General features: G+C 35.9%; 1 protein-coding gene across 2 annotated transcripts in view; it reads left to right on the top strand.

Moving 5' to 3' along the window:
- The window catches only part of CSMD3 (CUB and Sushi multiple domains 3), a 1,245,616-nt gene that overhangs the window by 819,169 nt on the left and 400,910 nt on the right, over window positions 1–25,537 (top strand). For both annotated transcript variants that reach the window (XM_078441978.2, XM_078441977.2), the window contains 3 exons: window positions 10,327–10,465; window positions 18,468–18,655; window positions 23,591–23,779. In XM_078441978.2, the coding sequence (XP_078298104.1) occupies window positions 10,327–10,465; window positions 18,468–18,655; window positions 23,591–23,779 (516 nt within the window). The remainder of the gene's footprint in view (window positions 1–10,326; window positions 10,466–18,467; window positions 18,656–23,590; window positions 23,780–25,537) is intronic.

The raw sequence follows: 25,537 nt of genomic DNA, 5'->3' as shown, positions 1-25,537 counted from the left end.
ATGTATGGCAAACGAGGTGTAGAAGCAAATTTTTCTATAGCTTTGGAATTGGCCACCTAGATGCCCAACCAAGGAGAAAAAAATTTCAATACCCATTCTATAAAAAAAAATCATAAATATAATAATAAATTGAAGTCCAGATACCCCCTTCATGGCTAATTGTGTTCTAACTAACTCATCTCTCTTAATCATAACTTCAGGCACCCCACTCCCAATTTATATAGGCAGCAAAAAGAAAGCAAGGCAGATCAAGATCTAGATCTATCCATCTATCTGTCAATCTGTCTGAAACTGTTGAAGTCAAAAGTTCAGTTTTTCATTTATCTCCCTATAGGAAGGAGGATGCTAGTCTTTTTCTTCTCAATCCAAGTTGAAGGGAAGGGCTTTAGAAGAATCCCTCATAGAGAATGGAGTTGCCTGGGAGAATGAGAAACAAGAATCCCCAGGTGGATATCTGATTATACAATGTAGTACTTGCTGATCTGTCTTCTGTGCTGATAGAACAAGAGGAGGAAAACTGGTGAAAGCTGACAGACTGAAGATGAGGAAAGCTGTCTAGTTCAAACAATTTGGCAAGTCAGTGATATGCATTTCCTATGCATTAAATGAATACTAAAGAAGGTACCCAAGCTTGGCCACCAACTGTAGGAAACTCAACAGCCTGAAACCATAGTGTATACTGCCAGGGGTAGGAGCAAGGAAGTTACTGGAAAAGGTTGAGCTCCTCCTATATCAGGCAGTTATACAGTGAGAAGCCACCTTCCCCACTCTTGGTCTTTCCAAAGGACTCATTTATTCTCATGGAGAACAAATATTTTCCATATCTGACAAATAAAGGCATCAGGGAACAGTCAGGGGTAATGAGGAAAACAGCCATAGCCAGGAAAGACTGACAGCACAATCTGTCCTGTCCTAGCCCTGACACATCACAAGGAAAAGAACCTAAAAGGAAGAGGAAGGAGTCAAGACAAGGGGGGAGACTATTCCAAGTGCTGAAGTGAATGGAGGAATGAATCAGCAAGTTCTGATTCTCCATCAGAACACTTCTCCCCATCTTCCAAGCCTCTATGGCCACTGCTCAAGGATGGACCTTGGATGGATGGGTGGAGAGAATAAGATAAGAATTTTCCATTGGGCTAGACCAAGTTTTTTAATACTGAAAGTGATGAGAATATTAGAGGATCTGTCCAACATTTTTTTAAGGAGATGGAGATTTGCCAGTGCATGCTTGAAAGCAGCAGAAGGAAGGAAAGAAGGAAGGAAGGAAGGAAGGAAGGAAGGAAGGAAGGAAAGGAGAAGAAAGGAGAAGAAAGGAAAGGAAAGGAAAAAAGGAAAGAGACCATTTCTGTTTTTGTTCCATCAATTTCAGAATGCACCATAAAATGTTTGCTCAAGCAAGAACTCCCTTGCCCTCAGAGGAGAACTTTCTGCATCACTATGGCTTATTCTCATTCTTACTCTCTAACGGATTATCTGAGAGAATTCTTTCAGTGAATAGGATGGGATGGAAGTCCTTGAAGAACTTTTGGGAGAAAAGGCTGAATCCACATGCCTGATGAACTTTCCCTTTGAGTATAAGAGTTTTTTCTCTTGAACTCAGTTAGCTTCAAATGAAAGGAAACCCTTCTCATTCACAGATATTGCATTCTCTTTGGAGGGACTTCTTTTGAGGGAGCAATGAGAGTGACAATCCAAGGCATAGATCAGAATTTATTTGTGGTTCTCATTGAGAGAATGTGTGTACATCTAAAAATAAACCCCACTTTTAATTACATGTTTATGTAGTATTAAATTCCATTCTCCTGGAGAGCTACCCTAGGGAAATGGAAGTACTAACAATCTGCAAGGTTTTGCTCCCACTGTTGGGGTGGGGGAGAGGGGGATGAGTCTGAGAGAAGGGATAAAGGGGCAATGGAAGAAGGTGCAGAGCTGTGACTGTTTCTCTTTAACCCTGGCCCTTTAATTTGTGTGTTTCTGGTTTCTCTTTTTATCCTAAATTCAGACCCAACATGTTTCTCATTATTTTCTTTGAAACAATACCCAACCTCTCCGAGGTTGAAGAGAGTCAGTGATTACATCCCATACCTATATCCCTAAAGCCAGGTAGGGTGGGGAGAAGGATGGAAACATCAGTGTTTGATAACCTGGATGTGGTATCTAGATTTTATCATGCACAGCTCCACAGAAAGGCTATCTCTCAGACCAAATGTTGGAATACTCACTTTGTAATTTCACTTATAGCCAAACCCCTGAGATCAAAGCCATCTCTTCCCATCCACAAATCCCTTGTGAGCACCTAACTGCCGCTTCTCAGATGAAAGAGCGTCTCCTGCTGTGGAACACTAAACATTATCTGAATTTATCTGAATGTAGGCTGAGGCACTTTTGACTCTTTCATACAGGTCTTAAAACATACTGGCTATTTTGAATTTGTCCGTTCTACTTAAAGCAACACAGAAATGAGTCAGCACTCCAACGCAAATTATTTATAACAGACTTTCTTCAGACCTTAGAGAAATAAAAGTAGATAAATGAACTATGCCTACTTTATATTGGTCATGCATGCCCTGTTTTTATTGCCAAAGACAAGGGGGCTTAGAGGCAACAATCTGTATTTCACTAACAGATGCAAAACACCTCTTTATCTCAGGAACCTGAGACATTATCCAGGAGAATCTTGATGCTACAGACCAGTCATATCTTAGATTTGGTCTGTGGTCTATGGGCTAACAGCAGCAAAATGGCCTGTGAAGACAGGGTGGGGGGAGGATCTTGTTCACAATGGAGCTTTCTGGATCCCACCCTATAATTACTAGAAGTGTATTCTGGAAATATGCATTTAACAAGTTCCCGAGGTGCCCACTAAGGTTGGAAAGGCTTCAAAAGGAGTAACCACTGCATAAAACCATGACGTCTTCTCCTTCTTCCTCCAAAAAGTGTAAGCTTCAGACACACAGAACTATTGGACTCTCCCTCATACACATTAGTATTTCTCACTTCCTAACTCTGCTCTTCCTGTCCAACTCTCCCTATCTTCTATTCTTGTTCTTCCTCTTGTTCTCCTCCTCCTCCTCCCCCCCCTCTTCCTCCTCCTCCTCTTCCTCCTTCTTCTCCTTCTCCTTCTCCTTCAATCTAAATTCACTTCTGACAAAATTGCCTTTAAGAACTCTTTCCATTTAATGTCCTTAGGATGTTATCTGACCCTGCCTGTGTTGCTAGACTGTCTACCCAGCTTAAGCATGTACTTGTACTGCATGTTAGCTGTGTCTGTCTTCTTTATAGAGTGTGTGTCTCTTGAGGGCAGAGGAAATATCACATGAATATGTTTTTTAATTTTAGCACCTGGCACAATATCTTATATATAGCAGAAACTAAACAAATCAGGCTCTGAGCTGACAATGTAAAGCCTGGTTGGGATTCTCTCTCTCCCTCTCTCTCTGCCTCTTTCTCTCTCTCTCAATGTAAATAAATAAACATTTTTTTTAATTTTTTTTAACGTTTTTTTATTTATTTTTGAGACAGAGAGAGACAGAGCATGAACAGGGGAGGGGCAGAGAGAGAGGGAGACACAGAATTGGAAGCAGGCTCCAGGCTCTGAGCCATCAGCCCAGAGCCCGACGCGGGGCTCAAACTCACGGACCGCGAGATCGTGACCTGAGCCGAAGTCGGACGCCCAACCGACTGAGCCACCCAGGCGCCCAATAAACATTTTTTTTTTTAAATGGTGTTGCTAGAATTTCACATTTGTATTAAAAAATCTTTGGGTTGAATATTCTTTCCCCCTAACCATCCATCTTTGTCTTCATCAAATCTACCTTAAAGAGAATAAGATATGTTTAATTAAATGTCTCTTATAAAAAGGAATCCAATACATCTATCTTGGAAATAGTGCCTTATTTGGAATTTTAAGATTCAAATTCGAATCTCACCTCTGCCACTACCCAGGTCTTTGTTTCTTGTGAAGTTGTGTTTCATGGTTTTTTCCTCATCTGCAAAACTGGCAAAGGAAAGAAACCAGCATTTTTATGCTACAAGATTATTAAAGAATCAAATTAAGTAACGTATATAAAAACATACTCCAAACTGGAACACATGTCTCTCTTAGTTGGTATGGCGGAAATATGTAGCTGTTCATCTTTAAGCTGTGTTACCCTGTTCGTTATATAGAATTGTAGATGGGGAAACAGTTACCCAGCTGAAGGACTTCTCACAGCTTCCTTTGCAGTTAGATATGACCGTGTGAGTAAGCAGAGGTAATATAAATAACGTGTAGGCCATGGTTCATAAAAAGCACACACAGACTGGTCTTCCACACTCTGTTTCCTTTCCGGCCAACTGAAATGGAAATAACCTGCAAGGCAGTCTAGGAAGTCACACATTGAAAGTGGCCAACCCTTTCTCCTCCTGTGTCATGAGAGTTTGGGCGGGGCGGGGCGGGGGGGGGGGTGCGGGGGAAGGCTATCTTGCTAGTAGAGTGATCTCATTATACTGCCACATGACTGTGTCAAAGAAATATTTCACCAGAGTTAGAGGCAAGGAGGATGTATGACTTTATTCAAGACTATTGTAATAGAAATTGAACTCAGTTGCACTGAGGGATGGTTTAAGGGCTGAGGTGGGCTAGTGGAAAAGTACTGAAGGAAGTTAGGTGAGTCGTCTGGAATCTTAAGTCTGTCTAAAGTTTTGTGAATTTGAAGGCCATTTTGGTCAGGTGAGAAATAAACTATTTTGTTAAGGTATTAAAATCTAGGTGTTTATTTATTTTACCAGCTACAGATATCTTAATCTAAACAGTTAAAGGAGAGAATGACCCAAGCAGCAATAGTCCATCCCAGCCTTTGCCAAAATGCAGTGATATAATAATGAGTATCAGTCAATACCTACTTAATTTGATTAAATTAAACTATTTTTTTCAAAAGGTTTGCATCTTAAACCGCCTTTTAATTTTTTTCCCTCTACCTGTTCACCTTTATCTTCTACCTGCATTAAAGCTTTAGCATTAGTCTGTGTTGAAAATGATGCCCAATATAGACAAGATCTCCAGATTCTATTTTCTATTTTTTCTTGTGATATTTCACAAACCTTTTAGCCTCAGCATCAAATCTTATTATCTTTCTATGTAAGATTCCATCCTGTTTTGTGCTCCCCATTATGGGAGTGGAATCACCATCCATCCATTACAAGCCAGGGGCCCAATGACCAGTTGAGATTTCATCTTGCTCACTCATTGCATGTAATTAATAAATGCTTTTGAGTCTACCTCCTAAATATCTCTTGCAGTCAGTACTTTCCTATTACCATCATATCTCAGCGTCTGATGATACCTTCTCTGCAAAATAGTATACGATCTCATCAACTCCATATGTATTGCCCTTAGTCCACTTTACATGCAATTGCCACTTAAATGAAAATCTTTTTCTTTGTATGTATGTATCCTTTGTCTATAATTTTTCAATTTCCTGTGGTTGACTTTCCATAATATAGCTTCCCAGGTCTTTTTCTACCTTTTTTTTTTTTTTCCCTTTAATGTCCCATCACTTCTTGGTTCCCTAAGAAAGATACTGGCATTGCTAAATATTGTGCTAACCTAACTTTCTACTCTTTTGGAAACATTGTTATGCCTATATCTCTCTTTCCTCCTGATGAACCTGACTCATCCTTGAAGGCTCAAATTAAGCAGATTCTCTTCTTTGAGGACTTAATTCATCCCCTTTTCCAGACCCCTGCCCCATGAACATATCTTCTTTTATAGAGTTTATGACATGCTTACTTTATGTTTCTGTGTTTTGCATGTGAGAAGTGTGAGGAAGGCAAATTGCCTCTGTTCAAATCCTTGCTGGCTGAGATGTAAAGGGAAAGAAAATTCTTCTCTACCCATTAATTTCCCAACTGGACTAAGAATTACATTTACATGAGACAGATTAACAGGAGGAAAAAAAAAGTTTTATTACATGTGCAAGGAGGCCAAGTAATGGAATTGAAACCTAAAGAAATGATCAAGGCAGGTAGTTTATATACTTTTTCTAAAAAGAGACAATGAATCTCTGAGGATTTGGCAGGACAAAGAAAACTTTGGGAGCTTCAGTTGGTAAGAAATTCTAAACAGAATTTAGACTGGGGTAGTAAATTAACAAGCGTTATTTCTACAGCCTCCTTGGCTGTAAATTTACCATCTCTGTGATAAGGATGTCTCTCTACCTCCTGGTACAGGGAAGGTACTCTTCATTTGGGAGACTTATTTCTTGCTTTCAGGGGGACAGAGAGGAGTCTGAGTGTCCTTGAACAGACAGTCTATTAAGTAACACTTATTCAAAATAAGCAGTATGCCAAAGAGGCTCATCTCGGGGTGGTCTGCCTTTACCCCACATACGCAAATTATTTAAATACACATCTAGCTTTCTTTTTTTCCCCTATAATAATAGTACATATGGCTAGATTTTTCTGAGCCTCATATAAAATAATTCAAAAACTTTTCATGCAGTTCCTGGCACACCCAATAAATGTTATTCGATATGTTTATGTTATGTTAGTCAGATGTTTATTCAATAAATTTTAATTAGTACAAGTAATACAAATACCACACAAACACATACCTGGCACACAATTGTTGGCATGATTAAAATATGAATGGATAAATGACAAATGAGTGAATAAATGAAGGGGACTTTCAAAATACTTTGTGTGGTCTTGATCTCCCTGCTTTGTGTATATTCCAGTTTCCCTTATTCAGACAAGGATTAGTTACTGTTTTTTACAGAAATCTGTCTCAGATTGTGTTGTCTTTATACCCAGAGGTACATAATCTGATCTTAGTTGTTAAATGTGTAAGCATTTAGTACATCTCAATAGCTACATATTTATTTTCAGAATAATATTTTGGGAAATATTTGGGGAAAAATTATAAGCTTCACTTAAAAACTGATTTCATGGATATTTTTGTTCAGGGCAAGTCTAAAAATGTCATTTAAGTTAAAGTATAAGTGAATCTACATGAAGAAAGTTATTCATTTAATATAAGCTATGCATGGATATTGCAAAATTATGAGGTGTAGGCCGTTGTCTTATTACCTTTGGGTCTGTATGGTTATCCCCTTTACAGTTAAGTTTCTCTTTACAAGTTCAAATCTTTGTTACTAATATTATTAGTAGCTCTTTGCTCCAAAGCTCCCACTCCCGCACATGCATGCATATGCTCTCTCTTTTTTCCCTATATTCTATACTTCTGTCTGTTTTCAGGTAGATTTCTACATCTCTTTTCTCTATACTTGATCTCCCTTATTTTTCCCTGCATTTTGTCATCTCCATACTCTGCTGCTCTGGCTACACTGTGGCTTCTCCTTGTGCACATCCCCCTGCCACCTGCCTGCTAGTCACTATGATCATGAGGCTGGTCCTGACTGATCTGCACTGAGCACCTGTCTCTCTCTCGCGTTTCACGCCTTCTCGGGGAGTCTCTTCCCATACTTTTGGAATAATAATTTTGGGGAGTTTCAACCCTATGTGTAAGAGAGACAGGCTGCTTCGGAACATGTCATAAGTTAACTAGAAGACATACCTTTTAACAGGGTCATCATTCAGAAAATTCCCTTCAGGGAGCTGACAGTAACCACATTTTTATGTTACTCCTTTGCTTTAAAGCCCTCTCCTAACTGCCTCCCTCATACTTTGGAGAGAGGGACCAGCTAAAATGCTTCTGAGTATTTTACTTTTTAATCCTTTATGGCCCATTACTCAATTGTTAATTTTATGACTGATTGCCTCTTTTAACGATGATTATACTGAAGTGCACAAATCCTTGCCTAAAACAATATGAGTCCATGACATATTTAGGATTTCTGTCAGAAATTCTCCATAATTCTAGGACCTTCTCTCCCTAAGATACTCTACTCTATCTTTTAAAATATGGTAATTTAAGTGGCTATTATGCACATAATTTTATTTTTGAAATACATAATAACCCTACAGGAAACCTAATTATGAGTCATTGTAACAAAGAGGAGTAAATAATCCTCATGGAAATGGTCTCCTTTGAAAGCTTTTTAGGAAACAAAATTAAATTCTACTAAGGAAGAAAATCTATCTTTTTTAATGTTTATTTTTGAGAGAGAGAGACAGAGCACAAGTGGGAAAAAGGCAGAGAAAGAGAGAGAGAGAGAGAGAGAGAGAGAGAGAGAGAGGGAGAGAGAGAGACACACACACAGAACCGAAGCAGGCTCCAGGCTGTGAGCTGTCAGCACAGAGCTCGATGCAGGACTCGAACCACAGACCACGAGATCATGACCTGAGCCAAGTTGGACACTTAACCAACTGAGACACCCAGGCACCCCAGAAGAAAATCTAATTTTATCTGAAAGATTTTCTTTTGCATACAAATAACAAATTTTGGCAATTTCACATAAAAATACTTTTCTTAAATGGATATTTATAGTAATGCTGCATTCCTAGGCCAATTTATAAATATTTCCTATTTTCTTTGGGTTGTATCAAATTATTTCAAAAATGAAAACTAGTAAAAATAGTGTCTGGAGCAATAGATTTTAGAAATTTTGTAAGGTAAAACAAAAAGAAATAAGTAAACAACAAAAATACAAACAAATGGGATAAAGTTTAAATGGAACTATTTAAGAGAAAATAAAAATATAACCTAGTAAGTATTTGGGAATGCTCTATAATATGTTGAAAAGCTAATAGTATATATTTGATCTGTTTTCTTTCTGAATATTTTTTAGTAATTCAAATACTCTTTCCTCCATTTTTTGTTTTCTGTGTGTATGTCCTGAAGGTATGGAGTAGGTTAAGGTAGCTGGGCTGCAAAGTAAAGTAGAGAAGTTGAATGTAGGCTAGAGAGCATAAAGAAAAGCTAGATGGGCAGGACCTTATGTGTCAACAGGGATGGAAGCCATTGAAGGGTGTGGTCAGATTTGAGGTTTAAAAACACCACTCTGGTTATAGCATAGAGATTATAGCATAGAGGATAGTTAATGTAGATGAAAAGGCCAGTTAGAAGGGTTATTTATGAGAGTGTACTGCAGAGATGAGATTATGATATGATAATTTTTTTAATGTTTATTTATTTATTTTGAGACAGAGAAACCACAAGCAGGGGAGGGTCAGAGAGAGAGGGAGAGAGAATCCTTGTTGTCAGCACAGAGTTCAATGTGGGGCTCAAAGCCACAAACCCTGAGACCATAACCTCAGCCGAAATCAACAGTTAGTCACCCAACCGACTAAGCCACCCAGGCACCCTGTTATGATAATTGACACTCAAATGGCAGCTATACAGATGAAAAAAGCAAGAGATTGAGGATAGGTTGGATATGAGAATAAATGGTAAGGATTAAGGAAAAATTGAAAATGCTTACTTCTAGCTTCCTGGTTTATGCTACTCTGTGGCTGGTGATTTCATTTACCAGTACTGGGAGATATTGGGAGAGGACCAGTTTTGAGGTCCTGTTTTGTAAAAAAAAATAAATAAATAAATAACTTGAAAGCACTTTTAATAAGTACTTATTAATAAGATTTAATAAGCCTAGTGAACTTTGAGGAGTTGCTTTTCTATGGACCGGGTTTATTCGTCTCCAAAATGAGGTATTTACCCCAAAAGACCCAATCAGTACCTACTGGAATTACAATGTTATCATTGTGATTTCAATTGTGTATAAATTTACAGAAAAGCAGAAAATTATATACTTGAAATTGTAAACTTAGAGTTTGAATCTGGTGTTAAAGGAAAACGGATGAAAATAGACGTCTAGGGAAGGGGATGGTATAATGAAACTGTAATTTGAAGGATATTATTCTGACAGCTGGACTGAAGCAAGAGAAAAATCAGTGGATGGGAAATCAGGGAAGAGGCAGAATCAATGAAGGCCCAAATTGTAGTAGGGACTCTGGAATAAGCAAGATTAGAGTTTTAGGCAGTGTGTAGCATGAATTAGCAGTATTTGATAATGTAAGTCAGAAAATGAAAGGGAGACAAACTAAAACTAACAATTTACATTGTTTTCAAGCTTTGAACATGAAAATGATGGAGACACAAGCATGTATTTAAAGGATATTGTTAGGACACTTGAGGATATTGAGTTTATCTGACATGCTGAGTGCATAACTATGCCATATTTCAAAAAGTAAACTAATTTTTCTAAGAAAAATAATCATTCAGCAATAGAAGGACCAGATGTAGTTTTACCTTCAAAAAGTTATTAAATAGCATTTACAAAGTACATGCAGAAATTTATTTTAAAAATTATAGTTGCTACTAATAATACTTTCTACAACTTGTTATAAAAGTTCTATTCTTACTTATTCTCCGATTTCATTTTTCAGCTCCATGTGGTGGCCATTTTTCTGCACCCAGTGGATTGATTCTCTCACCAGGATGGCCAGGATACTATAAAGACTCTTTGAACTGTGAGTGGGTGATTGAAGCTGAACCCGGACACTCTATCAAAATTACATTTGAAAGGTCTCTACCAATATTTTTCTACCTTTAAAAAAGTACATGTTATCTAAAACAATAGTCGGCATTATCCATTTTATTTACTAAATCAATGTATAGTTTTATTGTAATAGTTTCTGTGCCTTGAATGCTTCAGATATTTGTCCCTTTTAACCCTTCAGCCTGTTGTCAAGTTGATTTTCTATTTGTTCAATGTTCTATCAGTACTATTGAGATATGAAAGGTGGCCAAATACGGCACACTATCTAAATATGAACATGGGGCCCTTAACTTAATGTGTTTAGCTGTCCTATATATTTTTTTAATTAAAAAAATTGTTTAATCTTTACTTTTGAAAGAGAGACTGAGAGAGACAGAGTGCAAGCAGGGGAGGGCTGAGAGAGAAGGAGACACAGAATCTGAAACAGGCTCTGGGCCCTGAGCTGTCAGCACAGAGCCTGACATGGGGCTCAAACCCACAGACTACGACATCATGACCTGAGTCAAAGTTGGACACTTAACCAACTGAGCCACCCAGGTGCCCCATATTTGTCCCGTATTTTAAAGGGCCTGTGTTTTCTGCTGTATTTCAAAAGGCAAAATTGTTGTAAACACATTTGAATTTATACTATATTACAGCCTCAGGCACTTAAGCACACTACCCACATCCCTACACCTACAATTCCTTCAACAACATGACTGTATCAAATTCATGTGTATTAATGGTTGGCCAGTTGAGGATATTTTTTCCTAAGAAAACTAATCTTACTGATCAAATAATCTATACCATGAAAGGTCATATTAACTATTACAAAGTTAAAGAATGAAACTTCAGGTCTTTGCTTGGATCAGTATTCACAAATGGAAATGGACGCATTTATAAAATTTCCTAATTTTATTATTGACTCCCCTCATCTTCCAACCCCTTTATTTAACAGAATAAGGGACCAGGGCACCTTGGTGACTCACATGGTTAAATGACTCTTGATTTTGCCTCAGGTCATGATCACAGGGTCTTGGGGTAGAGCCCTGCTAAGATTCTCTCTCCCTCTGCCCCTCCCTGACTAGCCCTTACACTTTCTCTCTCTCTCTGTCTCAATAAAAAATAATAATAATAATAATAATTTTGAAAAAGTTACCTTTGTAGTCACACGGAAATCATACAAATATATAAGTATAGCAGAATTATGCTGATGATTGAATTTTACAAACATAACATGATCCTTCCCTAATTCAAGAGGGTCTCCAGTGAATTAATCTATCCACACTAGTGTTAAAAGTTGAGAAGAAAACAAATTCTGTTTGACAGATGTTAGTATTAAATATTTCACATGAGACCATCCTACCTGACTATAGCCAACAAACTTTCTTACAACTGTATTAATTTGCTAGGGCTGTCATAACAAGATACCACAGACTAAGTAGTTTAAACAACAGAAATGAATCTCCTCACAGCTGTGGAGGCTGGAAGTCTGAGATCAAGGTGTCAGCAGGATTGTTTCTTCTGAAACCTTTGTCCTTGGTTTGTAAATGGCCATCTTCTCCCTGTGTCTTCACATGGTCTTTCCTCAGTATGTCTGTTTCCTAATTTTCTCTTCTTACAACGATAGTGTTCATATTGGACCACCCATACGATCTCATTTTACCTTAATTATCTCTTTAGAGGAACTTTTTCCAAAGATAGGCACATTCTGAGGTACTAGGGATTAGGACTTCACATATGAATTTTAGGGGGACACAAATCAGCTCATAACAATGACTTACACACTAAAAAAAAAGTTTATATTTAGAGGGGCGCCTGGGTGGCTTGGTCAGTTAAGCATCTGACTCTTGATTTCAGCTCAGGTCATGATCTCACGGTCCTGCGATGAAGTCCTGAGTCAGGCTCTGTACTGGGCCTGGAACCTGCATGGGATTCTCTCTCCTCCTTTTCTTGGCCCCTCTCCTGTTCACTAGCTCTCTCTCTCTCTCTCTCTCTCTCTCTCTATCTCTCTCTCTCAAAATAAAAAGTTTATATTTAGAATACTTTGGCAGAGCTTTTTGTGGTGATGTTGAAACCATATCCTTTATTCAGAGATACAGCTTGCATTGCCATAGCAATTTTAGTGAAAATCATACTATTTATTCAGAATCAAGTCTTTCTCAAATAACAGTGTTCCATGAATGTGGGACCCAAATTAACCAAACTTACTTTATTACACAGATTTTTATTCTGTTTGGAATATACAATATGACATAATAATATTGATCATATCATTGAATAATTTAAAAAATTATATTGATTTGTTCCTAAGAATTCACTTTCTCTACCTCCCAGCTGACTCAAATTATAGATGACTTTAAAAATAGCTTATATTCATTATTTTATATTCAAGTCTTAAACACTATATAAGCATAATACTATCACTAGAAAATTAGTTTAGGTTTTATTAACACAAAGTGCATTATTCCATTGAAAAGCATCCCCTGGTTTACTAGTGTGAGTCATTAACCATCATTAAATAAATAAATAACATCTGATATCTTTCAGCCCTAAGTAGGCTGAGTTGCCAACTCGAGAAGCAGATTGCAACGCGATGCTTATAATTCAGAGCACCACACTAGTGACTTTTGATTTTGTACTTTTGTTTGAAGACACATTTTCTCTGTCCAAAGTTTTTAACATGTATGTTGTATCCCTCCCAATAGGCAGTTACATGGGCCTCTTTGCTGCTTGCCTATCTTGTGTAGATATCTTCAGAATTCTCTAAAGTGAACTCATGTATATTACAGCCTATATTCTATTTCTTTAAATGTTTATTTACTTTTGAGAGAGAGAGACGGTGTGAGTGGGGCAGAGGCAGAGAGAAAGGGAGACACAGAATCTGAAGCAGGCTCCAGGCTCTGAGCTGCCAGCACGGAGCTTCAAGTGGGGCTCGAACTCACGGACTGTGAGATCATGACCTGAGCCAAAGTCGGATGCTTAATCGACTGAGCCACCCACAGCCTATATTCTAAATTAGACTATCCCAGACTTAACTTCCTGGTAAAAAACTCTTTTCAGCTTATAAACTGTAATACCAGTTAAATAGACAAAACCCAATTTAATTTTGGTAAATATAGTTACTTAACACTTTTTACTCTGCCTCTTTCTTATTCAATTATCTGCTTACTGAGACACAAATCCTTTAAGTTAGGCTGTAAGCAGGCATTAGCCTGAAAAGTGATTGTCATTGCTGGGATTTGTGCACAGCAACAATGGACAATTCTGTAGGGGAAACAGAATAGGCCTTGGTGAGAAATGATTCCTAGAGCCCAAAAATCTTCCCTTGAGTACCCCTGAGTAAGTCTTATCAACTGTGCCTCTTTTCTTGGTCCCTAAATCACACTTTGAAGTAAATTTTAAACCTCCTAGCTCCTTCACCTCCTTGATATCAATGTCTGTGTGTAATATAATACACATACACACACATATACAAATATATGTATATATATGCACGTATGTAATTCCTTGTTAATTAGCTCAAACATTGAATGAATTAAGAGTTAGAAATGCTTTAAGAATTTATTGATGTTATTTTCACTATTTTAGAATAGACAGGGTGTAGCTGTATCAGTATATTGCTTTTGAATTTTACTTTTTTAAAAGAATTTTACTTTATAGTTGTGTAAAGTTATATAAAGTTATATAAAACTGAAATATTCATTTGGCAGCTTGAGTCCTCTATCTACCCTTCCTTCCTGCACACACACATATACACACACACAAGCCCATTAGATTCTTGAGTTGGAGCTATTTGAAAGGAAAATTATTTAAATATCTTCCTCCATTTCTTCCTTTCTGAAGCTCCTTTAATGGCATAAGATTTTGCTCTAGGGTTATCCGTAGTCATTCTGCTTGGTCCTAAGACTGGTTTCTTTAAAATAATCCACATCTTGGGGTGCCTGGGTGGCTCAATCGGTTAAGCGTCTGACTTCCACTCAGGTCATGATCTCACGGCTCATGGGTTTGAGCCCTGTGTGGGGCTCTGTGCTGACAGCTCAGAGCCTGGAGCCTGTTTCGGATTCTGTGTCTCCCTCTCTTCTGCCCCTCCCCTGCTCATGCTCTGTCTCTGTCTCCTTCAAAAATAAGTAAACATTAAAAAAAAAAAAAAAAAAACTAAAAAAATCCACATCTTAAGTAGCTGTCAGATGGTAAGGAGTGGGTCAGTAGTGAAGCAGTGAGCAAGTGACTTCATCGAGTTAAAAAATAAATGAGAAGTTTATTCATTAAGTGAGAGGCATAAAATAGTCACCTTGAAATCAGAAATATGTACATCTATCCCTTCCTTGTTTACTGACCCTAGAATATCTTGGTGCTTCATTTTCCCCATAAGATTGTTTTGAGAAACAAGATATCATCTCTGAGGTAGCAAACAAGAATTACATTCTTGAAAAAGCGAATTCCCTTCTGATTTCCAACCAAGCTATTGTAAGAACATTGGTTGCAGTGTGCATGGGTGGCTCAGTCAGTTGGGCGTCCAACTACGGCTCAGGTCATGATCTCACAGTTTGTGGGTTCGAGCCCCGCGTCAGGCTCTGTGCTGACAGCTCAGAGCCTGGAGCCTGCTTCGGATTCTGTTTCTCTCCTCCTTTCTCTGCCCCTCTCATGCTCATGCTCTGTCTCTCTCTGTCTCTCAATAATAAAAAAATGTTAAAAACAAATTTGAAAAAAGAGAACACTGGTTGCAAACTCTTTAATAGTTTTTGTCATTCTGAGAATACTTTTCATAGAATTTGGTTCCAAAGAATGAAATGTATTTATTACTGAGTTATGTCATTTGCTTTCTAATACCTAGGAATAACTTAAGTTAATTTGGTTCGAATGAAAATTTAACCAAATACTATGATGAAGATGGTGGCATGGCTATTTTCCTATATTCTCAAATGTAGTAATTGTTTAGATTTAATTTATAGGAAAAAAGAAAGAACTAAAATATTATAAATCTATTAGCCGTTAGTTGGCTTCTTGAAATTATCTCAAGTACCTTAAGTCAATGAAATCTTAGGAAATCAAATTGTCTATCAAGTACAAAACAAAACAGTAATGCCAAGTAACATACGTGGTTTTCTAACTGTTTATCTCTTCTTAACATAGCCAAACAGTTTGCAAGTCTCATTTTCAGATCTGCAGAGGATTTTTGCTTTGTTTCTTCCAACAGTTTGTAAATTTTCTCAATATTTGCCAGCTTCTAAATGAACTCATTTCCTGTTTATTAATCATCCTAAGTCTGTCTTTCTATCCCTTTTCTTGTCTTCAACTTCTAGACCACAGCCATCAGTATCAGTCTTCCAGACAGCAACTGTTTTTTTTTTTTTTATTATTATTATTTTTAAATTAATGAAGACTATTTCAATTTGGTCAGAATGGGTTTGGATTACATCAAGAATGTTTTTAAAAGACAACAAAAATTGAGTAAGATAAGGTTGATTTCATTTTGAATATCATCTAGTGGTTCCATAACATTTGTTTATGAATAACACTAACTTTAATGTCATAAACAAATGAACACTAGATTGAGACAATTTATGAGCAATGTGTACAACTATCTTGAAACACAAAATGAAAAAAATTCAGGTTATTGTGTAACCCTAATTCATTTCCCTTATTATTGTAATGTATTTTTATAATTCCTTGAGGCGAATCTGTGACGATTTTCTTTTTAAGGATTCATTCCTACTGAACATTGTTCTCTATATCACCAGTTAATGCTGCTATTCTATTAAGACTTGTCTCTTTAGGTTTCAATTCAGAGTAATCTCTGACTCTTCTGTGCATTTTAATTTGGTTATCATCAGCTGACTAGCTATCGAAATGAAACTCCAGTTTTAATACTGCAATAGACTGACTACAAAACAACCAAATAATGAATTCACATTGTACCATTGTCTGATCATTTACTTAAAGGACATAGTGTGTTCCTATATATTTCCTATTCTAAATTGTATTATTGGAAAAGTTATTTTTAGACCAATGCAATATATTCCATATTGCAAAATAAAGACTAAGATAAGCTTATGAAATTCATTCACTTTACTAAGTATATTGCTTAACAGGATATAAAAGTGGTACAGATGGAAAAATATTTCAATTGCACTTCTTAACTAGTATTGAATTGTACACTTAATTTTTACTACTTATATGCTGTATTTGTAATTGTATTTTATAATGAAATAAAGTTTCTGGTTTTTAGATTTTCCATTCAGTTGTTTGGACCAGGTTTTGAGTTTTCTTTTGTTATTTGAAGAATAATGTAGTTTAATTTTGTAATACTGGAAAAGGCTGGCAAGTGTATAGTAAAGTAATCTTTTGAAAGTTGATGGACATTGTAACTAAAAATTATTTTTAAGAGTGTACTGGAGACAACTAGTTACCAAAAATGCATTGGAAGATACATTTTAAATTTTTTAAGTTTATTTATTTATTTTTGAGAGAGAGAGAGAGAGAGAGAGAGAGAGAGTGCGCGCAAGTGTTCAAACAGGGGAGGGGCAGAGAGAGAGAATCCCAAGCAGGCTCCATGCTAACATCACAGAGCCAGATGCATGGCTCGAACTCATGAACTGTGAGGCAATGACCCGAGCCAAAACCAAGAGCCACCCAGGTGCCACTGAGCCACCCAAGGTTCATGGTAAACACTAAAGTATCTAAGTGTATTGAATGCTTTGTATAAAATTGGTAACAACCATAGAGTAAAGAAAGATATTTTTGTCTTTCAAATATATTAATTCTTTCATTTATCCAATAAATATTTGAGTGCCTGCCATATGCAAAGCATTGGCAAATACAGACACCGTTTGACCTTGTGGAACATATAGACTCTTAAAGGAGACACCTATTAAACAAGCAAACACAACCATGATTGGTATCACAAAAGGTGCAATAAAATGAAGCAATACAGTAGGGAAACTAACCTACACTGATATCAGGGAAAGGCTGCTTCTGGACGTATTCAAGCTGAAAACTGGAGGATATGTAGGAATACATTGGTAGAAAAAGAAATTCCTGGGCTGCAGGATCATCAGGGACAAGGCAATAAGTTGCTCAATTTTCCATGATTCCAAGTAAAGTTTTTCCACGGCTAAGATTTCTGATTTCCAATTCAGAATGTTGTACAATCTTGAAGTGCGGGAATGAACACAAAATGTTATTTTGTTGATAGTATTTATGCATGTTAAAATATTGTTGATCTGTGTTGATTGCAATTTATAAAAATTACGTCTTCTAAAAGAATTGAAAATGATAACAGTAACAACCACCAGAAATCTAAAAATACAACTGACCAGCTTTTCATGGCTTAGTATAGTCATTAGGGAGAGAGAGACTTGGGTTTGAACCATGTAAGTTCTGCAGGCCTCAGTTTTGTTACCTGCAAAATGAGTATAATAAGGGCTCACTTACTGGGTTAGTTTGAGGCTTGGAGAGATGAATGTAGATAAAATATTTAGCAAGAGCCTCAAGCACTTAGTGAACATCAACTGCATCATCATTATTGTCATTACCTACTTATAATTAGAACCACTATTTTGAAATAAAAAAAACCCTATTTTTAATGGACAAATAGACTTGTCAAAAAAAGGACCACTCTAATAAAGCAGAAGTCGGATTTGAAATCTATATACAATTGCTCTAAGAATCTGATTATTTGATTGAAGATAAATATAAATCACATAGTTTTCCATGAAATAAGGAAGATAAAAGAAAAGCAACTCCCGAAATATGTGTGGTCAATGAAAAGGTCATTTATTTACTGAGGATGTTCCACAATATTTGAAAGAAATCTTACTTATGAACAACAGATGTATGCACATACCTCTTTCAGGATAATTTCCCATAAGATGAAGAGCTTCAGATGAGGTCTTAAGTGATATATGATATGAGATAAGCTAAAGAAAAGTATAACACAAAAATGGTAAAACGTTTAAATAGTCATTTAAATAGCAATCTAAATTACTGTTTTCCTTATAGTGGTATTCTAGTAAAAATATTTCTACGTGTGTCTCTTAATCTCAGATTTCAGACTGAACTGAATTATGATGTTCTGGAAGTGCATGATGGGCCAAATCTGCTGTCACCCTTACTTGGATCTTATAATGGTACGCAGGTGCCCCAGTTTCTATTCAGTAGCAGTAATTTCATATACCTTCTATTTACAACAGACAACAGCCGTTCTAACAACGGTTTCAAGATTCATTATGAAAGTAAGTAATGCCAAAATATATTTTGATTTCCCTATTTTGTTTTCCCTACGTTTGTATTACCATCATATTACTAAAAGAGCTACAAGATTTATTAAGGAAATACAATTAAGGCTTCCTTTGAAGAGAATGCTAATGGTTTACAAGATAATAATGTGTTTTCGTAAATTTTACAGGAGATTTTTCAACAATATCTACCTAACATTATTATGAAAGGAAATACTGACAGATTGTCAGAAGTATCAAATAACAAATTTTAAAAAATGAGTTTCTGTACTAGTAATTTGTGCACAATTTTAGTGGTGCATAATAGTAATAAATGTCAATCTAGGATGTATATGAACATTGACAAATTTTTTAGCATGTGCTTCATATCATTCTTTTAATTTTACCTACATTAATTGCACACATTTTCCATTTAAAATATTCAACTTTATTATTTTGTATAAAATATTGAAAAGTATATTAACATCAGAAAGTCTAGTACATACACATATATTCAAATATGGCTAACATAACCGCTCAAAGACCGCATATTAAAACAAGCTGTAAGTCACAGTGTTGAAATAAGCTTGTAATAATCCCATGTACAGTCTTATTTAAAACATCTAAAATACATCTGATATTTAAAAATAATTTGATCCTGGTATATACATAGAAACAAACTTTTTTTAATTTACAAACATGTGGCATATTTATACATATGTGGGTGTATTGCATATGATGTATACATGTAAACTCATCTATGCGTGCATTTTCATCTCAGGGTACATCACTGTGTATCTGCATATGAAAAGCAGTTTTGGTGAAATGGTTCTAATAGCACATTTAAAGGGTTATTGCAAGATATCTTTATATCAAGTGCAGATAGGTATTATTTCACTTATTTTTATATTCAAGTCTCCAATACCCCCTTCCCTCTCAAGAAAAATGCCTGCATTTGAAATTTATATCTTTATTTTCTATATTGGGTGTCTTTTTGGTAGACCTGGTTAATTGACTCATGGGCATTTAAAACCATAACCAATATATATTCATTGCTTTTTAAAATATTATATTTTCCATAATATTTTTAAATTATATTAACTTCTCTTTATTTAGAGTTTTATGGCATGGAGTTATATTTCTTAGATATTGTTATAAAGTGTAATAAGAGGGTTAACACATACTTATAAATTAAAATGAACTGAAGGATCTTAATTGAGATTTTTAGTTTAACATATATGTGTTAAAATTGAGTTGGAGTCGTTTTTTGCAATCTATTTCAAAATTCTTACTAGCAATTCATTTTTATCAATATGTTACAAATGGGCAGGCACCTTTTCTGTTGATCTGTTGCTATATTCTATACCTAACAAATCACGTTCAATCCCACCGCAACCCAGGTGTGTGGTCTCTATCACATGTCAGATACAGGAAAATTTTTAACATTAAATAAAATTACACATGCAAAGTGTGATTATAATAGCTAGCATGCAATTAGTCCTCAGTGAATGGTAGCTCTTATATTTTTTCTTTGAAAACTAATCCGATGCGGAATTAAAATGAGATGTCAAGCTCTAGTGTATTCCTTTGCTATAAAAGAAATTATTCGCCAACACTTATTAAAGACAGTAGAGCAGATTTTTATTACAATGGGGTTTCATATTAAGGGAGAGAGATTGAGCTCAGCTCTGACTACAAGTGGGAATTTCTAGTCATGGAGCAAAGTGGGGACCAGTGGATCGGAATTGCTAAGAGGAACCATTAGAGTTAGGGGAAATCTGGCTAAACACATTAGACAGGGTTTTTGCTAAAGGCAAGCCAGAGTGAAAAGATAGCGAGAGTGGGGAATAAGGAATTTGATCAGATAGCCTTATCTTGGAGGAGGATTTTCAATAAACTGACCCAGCAGGATTTCTGCTAAAACTGGACTAAATGGGCCACTGGTGAGACCTAGTCAAAAGGGTTCAGTGGAGCTGGACTAAAGTTTGGTCAAGGCAGAGCATCTTTGTCAGTCAGAAAATCTGTCACCCACAAGCTCTTGGTAACATAATCAAAGTTACTATTGGAGGCTAGTGACTAAAAAGACAGGGTGGAGGCTGAGACCTAGAGAGGCTGAGATTGATAAAAGACCTACTGGATGTTGGCTTTGGTCAAATCTGGCAGCAGGCAGTAATGTTCAATTTAAATTGGTTTACAAGAAATCACTTCCTCTCATTTTTTATTCTGTTTAGTGTTGTGGTTTAATTACTACTATGAAATAATCTCTAACATCACAAGCCCTTTCGTTTCAGGAACACAAACAAGCAAAGATCTATTTTTGTTGTTGTTACTTAATAAGTTTGCCAGCTGCAGGTAACCAGCTATTTTTTTTTTTAATGAACCATTTAAAACCTCCAAAATCAGTAGAATGAAATTTGATTATTACACTAATTAAAACTATAAGAACATATTTGGTGTTTGGTGAATTTCTTTTTTTAAACTATATCCATTATAAAGGAAAACTTGATTTTCCCAGGAGACCAAAATTCGATGTATTATTTGCAGTACTAAAATTGCTTGCACTCCAGATTTTCATTTGACTCCCTCTGCTAGGGCACTATTTACTCAACTCTCTTTAAAAACAAGGAGATTGCAAAAACTGTACAAACAAAATAAGATTTATAGTTTTCAGAACACATTAAAAATTAGAATAATAACAACATGGAATAGAATTTAGGAACATAACCCATTTTGTGTTTCGGTAGTTTTCCCCCCTGCCTCCCAATAAACACTTCTGCTTATTATGTTGTATTTCTTTAAATATAAATATAATTGAGTCTTCTTGGATGTGTAAATAATATATAAAACAATACAATTATAAATGGATACAGAACAAATCTATAGACACAGATACCCATCTCCAAAGACATATTTTTATATGCATGTATACATATTTTTTTTCAACTGTGGAGAATGGAAGACATCTAAGAGAATATATTGTTTAAAGAACAGTTGTTACATTTAAAGTCAATACGTATGAGAAAGGTAGAGAAATCAAAACATTTCCACTGCTTTGATCTATTTGCTTGTCAATCAATTATGAAATATCTCTTTAGACTTATCCTTTGAGTGCTAGATATATGCAGTACGGTAAGGGACATAAAAGAAATGCAAGATCTTACTGTATCCATCAATTGGAGAGACAAGAAGGACAAATTAAATGATTAACCTTTACTGACCTCTACTCCAAATAATCTGAAACCATTAAAATCACTTTGGGATCATTACATTTGCTTGTTTTTTGCTTTTACCATGATTTACATTGTATGTGACTTCTTCAAGCACACATTTCCCTGATTTCTTAAGACTTCACTACAACATAGGAGTTTTGGATAAAGGAAAGTTACAGAATGGGCCAGAGCATTAGAAGATCATGACTTGAAGGAGAGGGCATCTGAGCTTGTCTGGTAAAAATTGAGAAGATTTTATAAATGAAGGGGATGACTGAGGGTGTTTGTGGTATTGAAATAAAATAGAAAACTAGTGAGGAAACTTAACCTGACTGGGAGGAAAGATGACTACTGAGAGATAATGAAAACTGCAAATAGTAGAGTTCAGTTCGGAAGTCTTGAATGTCAGGGTGATGACTGAACTTGGTGTCATAAACATATGGTACAAAAGCAAGGAAATAGCATATTTTTGGATACATATGTCCAAAATTATATCCCAAATGGACTGGAGGTGGAGGATACTGAAAGAGAGGCCAGGGATTATGGTTTGTCCTACATAATTGAAGTGATGCAGGCCTGGGGTAGGGTAAGAGAAGTAATAAATGACATTATGCTTTTCAACGAGGATGGATTTCAGATACATTTTGTGGAGGAAAAACAAAACTGTGAGAAGGAGTCAAAGGTGAATGAGGGTTTCAAAGCCTGGGTGCCTAGAAGACAAATGGTCACATGGAGAAGAGGAACATAGCAGGTTAAAGTAATTGTGTTAAAGATAAAATTTTTGTTATTTTTAAATTTCTCATTAAAAACAATAGCATTTAAATGAAATGAATATGTTTGATAAATATATTTAAAAAGTATAATCGATCTCTTTAAAAAGTGAACTCCTATGTTTTTTGTATCTATTTTAAATACTTCATTTTAAAGTTGGGTAGCTAATACAAGTAAACCGTTTCTCTTGTGAATGTGATTTAATCAGACACAATTTGAAAATGCTAATTATTGTATTATTGGAATATCAAAACAACAGTTATTCATTGTCTAAGTCTTTCATTTAGGAACAAAAAGGTAATTATTTATTTTACCTTATACCTCAGTTTTCAACTCTGGGCATTTTTGCATCCCAGGGAACATTTGGCAATACCTGGAGACATTTTTGGTTGTCATGACTGGAGGAGGTAGAGGCCAGGAATGCTGCTAAACATACTGCAGAGCACAGGACAGCCCCACAGCAAAGTCATTCAATCTAAAAACGTAACAGGGCTAAGGTTGGGAAACCATGTCTTATTAAGGGAAAAGCATTGTCATGGTAGGATGTCAATTAGGCATTATAAGTCACAAGGGAGATTATCGTTTGGAGACACCAAGTGCACTACAGGCTGTTGAAACCCTGACAAGGAGCCACCAGAGCAGTTGTACTGCTATTACAAAGGTACTTGTGTTCACACTTTCATTTATCGCTATAGATTTATATCTATAGAATTTATGACATTATAAATTTTGATAGGTAACTGTACAGTTTCATCAGGTTCTCATAGAACCAAATGATCTGAATGTGGACTTTGTGGACAGAAAATGTCAGAAGAAATTTGCTAAACAAATTGCTGATTGTTTAAATAAAGTAATGGGCACATTCATTTATTTGTGAAAATCGTAACTCACAATTGTTTGAGAAATAAGAATCAATTTTGGCAAATCCAAATCCATCAAACTTACTCTTTGTCATATTCCCTTTGTCTCCTAGGTGTTACAGTGAACACTTATTCTTGCCTGGACCCCGGCATTCCTGTACATGGCCGTCGCTATGGTCATGATTTCTCCATCGGTTCTACTGTTTCATTTAGTTGTGATCCAGGATATAGGCTGAGCCATGAAGAGCCTCTTCTATGTGAAAAAAACCACTGGTGGAGTCATCCACTCCCAACCTGTGATGGTAAGAATTAATTCAGTATGCAAAATAAGCTAACTTATAAACAAAAAAGAAATCAATATAGTATTTATAAAATGTGAGACTTAATACAACTACAAATATTTCATATTTTAAAAAGATCATCTTGAATTTTGGTAATTATATGTTACCACACCATTAATACAGAAAATAAAGAATGCATTATATGTCAACTATACTTCAAAAAGAAAAAAAAAAAAATAAATACTGATAACCAGCCAAACTAACCCTATGCCTAATGATGACATATATATGTTCAAAATATGCTGAGATAACCAGTTTAAGTGCATACTGTGTTCATCAACCTTCGACAAAGAGCTTTGAAAAATGTCAGATTGGTATTAATGAATGCACTGAAGGGAGAGAACATTACCTCCCACCTTGGAAAGCAACATGGGCTAGTTCAAATTCTATCTAGTTAGCACTATGACAATGTACCCTGACTCTCCTGTGGTGACAAATTTCTGGTTATGATGAGTGTTTTTCCAGTGTCTTTACCTCTTCTTTGTTTCCATGTAGAATAAGTCAGAAATGCTTCATTTTTCAGAAAATGTATGTGAAAATACAGTGGAGGAAACTGCTTCCCTAAGATTGAGAAGTGTTTTCATACCTCCTTTCTCAAAAAGCACACACAATGTAAATCTATGCATTATTTGGTCCTGGGCTTTAATTTTATTTGTAACACTATTTCCCAGTTCTGTACTTATTCTTGTTCAAGGTGGAAGATCACATTTGTCATTTTATGATTAATTTTTCAAGTACTTTCAGTACCATCATTTTTCAGTAACAGCTTTAAGCCAATTTGTTTTTATAACAAGATTTAAAGGAATCCTCAGCACATCTTCCTTGTATTTGGCACAATACTATTTATTATAGTCAGCATTCTTCTGATTGTAAGTGACAGATCCCAACTGAAACTGATGTTAAAAAATAAAAGCAGAATTTGTTGTTTATTCAAATCTTAGAAAAGGCAGGATTGGTGTACCTCTTAAAGATAATTATAAGTGTGAATTCAAACCTTTACAAGGCTCTATCCATTTTCTACCTGGGCTTTTCTCTGTGCCTTGACATAATACTCTTTAATTACAGCCAGTCTTATCTACATGAGGGTTTAGTGGTGGAAAATACACTCTTAGAAGCATAGAAACTTATAGTCACATATTTCCAGTATCAGACAAGAATGAAAGTTCTTCCTTGTTCCAATGAGAAAAATCCAAGGGAATATTTCTGATCAGTCCATACCTGGACCAGTTACTATAGTAAAGGAGAAGGGCCCATTATCATTGGCCTTGTCCAGGACATTTATCCATCGGTTTCTATGGTTGAGACAAAAGATAGTGGTGTAAAGGTACTGTTTGCCACGCCCTGATAAAGCCATATGGTTGACATGAGTAAGTTCACCAAGATAAAAAGGTATGGAGGTAATGTCAGAAGAAGCAGGAGTATAAAAATAACGCCGCAGTATACCAACATGCTGAAGTTTTATTAATAATAAAAGTGAATAGATCTAGAGTAACACAGACCCTCATCATCTCTTGCCAGTGCAACTACAATCAACCTTACATCAGAGCATTTTTGTCAATCTAACTTCCCTCCTTCACACTGGGATTATTTTATATTATACCCATGTCAAAAATACTTAATGGCTTTCTGTTGCTTATGGATTAAAGTTCAAGTTACTAATCATGGAATTTATGATCCTTAACCATGTGGACTCTGTCCTTTTCAGTTTCTGTCTCCTTC

Source organism: Panthera onca, chromosome F2 (genome assembly GCF_046562875.1).
Source record: "Panthera onca isolate mPanOnc1 chromosome F2, mPanOnc1 haplotype 2, whole genome shotgun sequence".
NCBI lineage: Eukaryota > Metazoa > Chordata > Mammalia > Carnivora > Felidae > Panthera > Panthera onca.
The sequence above is the reverse complement of the archived record's forward strand: the minus strand, read 5'-3'. Positions and strand labels throughout refer to the sequence as shown.